General features: G+C 59.6%; 1 protein-coding gene across 1 annotated transcript; it reads right to left on the reverse strand.

Moving 5' to 3' along the window:
- Window positions 1-202: 202 nt before the first annotated feature.
- Window positions 203-1,570, reverse strand: LOC127594526 (calcium-dependent protein kinase 3-like). Its single transcript, XM_052056377.1, is given in 1 exon segment — window positions 203-1,570. A coding segment is annotated over 1 exon segment (1,368 nt).
- Between the last annotated feature and the right edge of the window lie 3,244 nt (window positions 1,571-4,814).

The following is a 4,814-nucleotide window of genomic DNA, read 5'->3' on the forward strand; positions in this document are numbered from 1 at the left end:
AGCAGAGGTGGTCGAGCCTGAGGAGCGCAACCGACTCATGATCCGGCCGCTGGTCGAGTACCTGGGCAAGGACGAGCTGAACACTCGGCAGGTGGAGGAGAATCCGCCCCTGCCGCAGGTGCGGCGGAATGGCCCGCCGGTCCGACTAGTAGCCTGGGAGGGGCTGGGCCCGAGGCTGCGGGGCTGAATTGAATGATTGACATCACTCGGTGATCAGCTTGCGGAACTGCTCGTAGGTGACCTGGCCGTCCTCCTTGAGGCCCGCCTCGCGGATGAACTTATCGGCCTCGGGCCCCCCGAATCGGCCGGTGAGCAGCTCGCGGATGAGACGGGTGTCGACTCGGTCCTGCCCGCCCGAGATCGTGAGGAACAGGCTGCGCAGGTTCTTATCCTCGGAGTAGGTCTTTTCGTCCAGGCAGATCATCAGGAACTCAGTGTAGTTCAGCTTCCAATCTGCCAGCTGCTCGGCCTGGTCCAGCACCCCCTCCAGCGCCTTGTACTTGCCCGGCGAGCCCTTCTTCTGCAGCGCCTGCCGCACGTCACCCGCCGTCAGGTACCCGTCCCCGTTCTTGTCCAGCGCCTTGAAGGTCTCGCCCAGGTTCTGGAACTCCTTCTCGCTGAGGTGGCTCGCCATGAAACACCGGGCCAGTTTCTTGAAGATCGAGAAGCCCTGGAAGCTTTCGAAGCGACTCACTCGGAAGCCCTCGATCGACACGGGCTTGGCGGCCAGCCAGGGATGCTTCAGCAACTCGGTGGTGCGGATGCGGCGGTCGGGGGCAGTCAGGCACCGCTAGAGCAGGTCTTTGGCATGCTCGCTGATGGCCATCTCACGTAGGGGGATGCTGAAGGTCCGGTTCATGACGTTGCGGACGATCTCTTTCTCGGTCTCGCCCTCGAAAGGAGGCTACCCGGCGAGCATGATGTAGAGGATGACTCCCAGGGACCAGATGTCGCAGCCCTAGTCGTAGCGGCCCTCCAGCACCTCTGGCGCCACGTAGTAGGGCGTGCCAGCCTTGGTCTTCATATAGGTCTTGGTCTTTGAGGAGTCTATGCTCGCGGAGAGCCCGAAGTCGATCACCTTCAGAGAGTGCAGGTTGTAGGGCTGTAGCAGCAGGAAGTTCTCGAGCTTGAGGTCGCGGTGGACGATGCCGTGCTGGTGGCAGTAGGACACCGCCTGCGCCATCTGCATGAAGATCAGCGCCGCCTCTTCCTCGGGCACGTCGTCCTTCTCCATCAGGTAGTTGAGCAGCTCGCCCCCCTCGCAGCGCTCCAGCACCAGGTAGATGTGCTGGTCATCCTCGAAAGTCTCGTAGAGGCGGATGATGTTGGGGTGGTCCAGTTCCTTCATGATCTAGATCTCACTGACCAGCCGGGCCTTGTGCAGCACCTTCTGCTTCTCGATAGATTTGATTGCTCGTTGGCTGCCGGTTACCCGGTGTGTGGCTGCGTACACGCAGCCGAACGCGCCCTCGCCGATGGGAGAGTGCCTGCTGAAGAGGTACACTTCTTCCACGCGCATTTCGTTCTTTGTGATGAACCACTTCTTTTCGATTCCCGGCTGCTTTATCATTATTCTATAATTATTCGATAGCCATTATACTAGCAGTCCTCCCTCGGCCTGTTCTTCAAAAGACGCTCCTCTGCGGCCTCTGGATTCAGTATTGTATGGGGAGCATTTATTAGTCATATTTAGTCATATTTATGGGGAATGTTTGTTCCCTAATTAGTGATTTTAAGATAGTGAAAATTCGTTATTTTTAAATATTTAGGTCTAATGATTTCGTCATATTATATACATTGAAACAATCATTTCCTTTTTGGTACCGAAAAGCCATAAACCAAGGCCTGTCTTGAGTTCTGCTTGGCTGGCGGTCACTGAGGTGGGCGGCGGAAAGGAAGGAAGGAAGAAAGAATGAATGGATGGCGTTATGGATTTATAATATGATGGACCTCAACGCCATGATCCAGCCCCAGCTTAAGGATTACGTGCTGCCCCCCTCTGGTCCTCAACTCGGCGTTCTCTTAGTACACTGTCGAGCGCGAGGGCCGCAAGAGAGTGCCCATGCTGCTCTTCCTCCTGCGGGTGCGCTCCCAGCGCGAAAGGGGGCTGTTCTAGGCTGCCAAGCTAGCCGGCAGGGTTCGCCACCCCCACCTCCAGGCCGTCGAGCGGCACTTCCAGGTGGGCGAGTACGCCGGGTGGGTGGTCGAAAAGGGACTCGGGCATTTCTCCACTTTTGTGAAGGAGAGCAGAGGGTTCGAGGAGCAGGATGGACTGATGCTGGCCAGGCAATTGCTGCAGGCCTACGTCGAGCTCAAGACCTACAAAGTGGCCTTCCCCTTTCTGTTCGCCGAAAATGTGCAGGTCAGCCGCTCGGGTTACTTGCAGCTGGGAATCAACTCAGTGCAGACCAGCACCCAGGGCTAGTTGCTGCAGCTGCGGACCCTGCTCGAGAGCTGCCTGCGTTCGAGCACGGCTTCGGAGCTGTTCCCGCCGCTACTGTCGGGCCCCACCCAGACCTTCCTGCAGGGCCTGCCGGAGATGACCACCGCGGAACTGATGGCCCATCCCCTCTGCAAGGAGCGAGTGCGCCTGCCGAGCCGCCGGATCAGAGACTATATCTATTTGAGGGTCTGCCGCTACGAGGAGTTCTACGGCAGCGAGCAGACCGTGTTCGCGGTGTGTCCAGAGGGGTTCGTGCGGATCAGGCTGACCAGGCAGGGCGTGATGGACGAGGCAGCCTCAAGGTGCTCAAGGAGGACCCTGCCTGCCTCACCACCTACCGTGCAGAGCGAGTCAAGAACCACACTCTGTTCGTCTCGGAATATCCCAACCAGGGATCGCTGGAGAGCTATCTGGCCCGCGCCAAAGGCCGCTTCACTGCCGACCGGGTCTTTTTCGTGATGCACTCGCTGCTGAGCTTCCTAGCAGGGTTTCGGCGAGCAGGCCTGCGCTCACACAATTTCCTGCACCCGCGCAACCTGTACATCAGCAACGGGCTGCTGCGGGTGGGCGAGCCTACGCCCATCAACGCCGAGCTGAGACAGGTGCTGTACGAGCACCGCAACGTGCACGACTGCTACTGTCCGGACATGAAGCGGGCTGTGCTGATGGACGCAGAGAGCCCTGGGTTTTCAGTGGGAGAAGGGCCGAAGGTGGGCCTGCCGGCGCAGTGGCTGGACGAGAACCGCAACGACCTGTGGTCGGTGGGCATGATCTGCTACGAAATCATGTACGGGGACAACGCCATCTTCCCCAACGACCGGCTGCGGCTGCCGATCATGCCTGCCTACCCCCCGGAGCTCAAGCGGGCCATCGAGCTGCTGCTCGAGCTGCAGACGCCCCTCACTTCCTCTGAGGTCATGCTCTCGAGGGTGGAGTTTCCTGCACACATTTCGAAGGCGAGTGTGCGGTAGGGGCGAGAGGGCCGCGTCCGGTTCGTGCAGCACAACATCTTTGAAGTGCCAGGCGAGCAGACGGACTACGAGTTTGAGGAGGTCGAGATCATAGGGCTAGCCGATGAGTATCAGCTGGGCCCCTTCGCACTGCTGGAGGAGTCACCGCTGTACTATCTGCGGGTGGGACTGAAGGCCCTGCTGAGCCTGGCCCTGGTCAGCACTCTGCTCTTCCTGCCCTTCCTGCGGACAGTCACTCCACTCCTGCTCGACTTCAACTCCTACACCAACCAGTCCATCACGATCAACAACCTTTCCGGCAGCATCCTTTCCAAGGGATTCCCTCACACAGACAGCCTGGGCTCTGTCCAGTAGCTGCAGACGGTATACCGCTGCCTCAGCACCCCCAACTACTTCGAGGAGGTCTGGCGGGCCTTCCCGGTGATGGGGGTGGTGGCTGCCTGCGTGCTGCTGGTAGTGCGAGTAGGCATGCTGCTTTACGACCCCGTGAAGGTGGCCTACGAGCAGAACGACCGCTGGCTGTGCTCCAGTGCCCTGCTGCTCGCAGGCAGCGGCTGGGCCTTCTTCAACACCCTCTACTCCTACTACTACACCCTCAACCCCTGGTTCCACATGTCTCTGGAGCCATGCGTCTCGGACGTGCCCGAGACCCAGACCGCCACCCTCCTCCGCAACGAGATCTACCTTTTCCCCTATCTGCTGCCCCACATCGCCAGCCTTGTCCTCCTGGTGGCCGCCCTCGGACTCATTTCCACTCGCAAGTTGATGGGGCCGCTGGTGCATGGGCTGGGGGCGGTCCTGCTCCTAATGGGGGTGCTCGCTCTGGTGCTTGTGCTGCGGCTCGGGCTGGTCAAGGACTACAGCCCCGCCTGGCTGCGGTTTTCGATCGGCACTACGCTACTCAATGACTCTTACGCCGCCTACTTCGGACTGTTCCCCGAGCTGGTGTGGGCAGCAGAGGCGGTCTGCCACCTGGGAGTGGACCTGGTGTTCTACCGGTGCGAGCCGCGAGTGAGGGTGGCGGAGGACCGGTACTACATGCACGCGCTGGAGAACGAGCCTGGGCTTCTGCCCGACTCAAAGAGCAACGACCAGGAGCTGGATACCAGCATCCACAAGATCGGGCACCTAGAGGATTTTTGATTTCCTCTCATCCTGATGACAAGTAAGACTTTATCGGCCGAATTAATAAAAATGGAGAGCGCAGACCCGCACCAGGTGTTCCGCTTCATGCTCAAGTCTGAGGCCCCGCGCGTGCAGTTCCTGCTGCACTCGGGCCACTTCGTCAACGAGGACGAGGAGTTCACCATGCTCGCCCGCAACCGCAGGCTCGACAAGCTGGCCATCAAGGAGGAAAAGGACTTCCAGCTGGCCAGCCAGTTCGCAGCCATGTCCGAAAA

This window comes from Hippocampus zosterae, unplaced genomic scaffold (genome assembly GCF_025434085.1).
Source record: "Hippocampus zosterae strain Florida unplaced genomic scaffold, ASM2543408v3 HiC_scaffold_189, whole genome shotgun sequence".
NCBI lineage: Eukaryota > Metazoa > Chordata > Actinopteri > Syngnathiformes > Syngnathidae > Hippocampus > Hippocampus zosterae.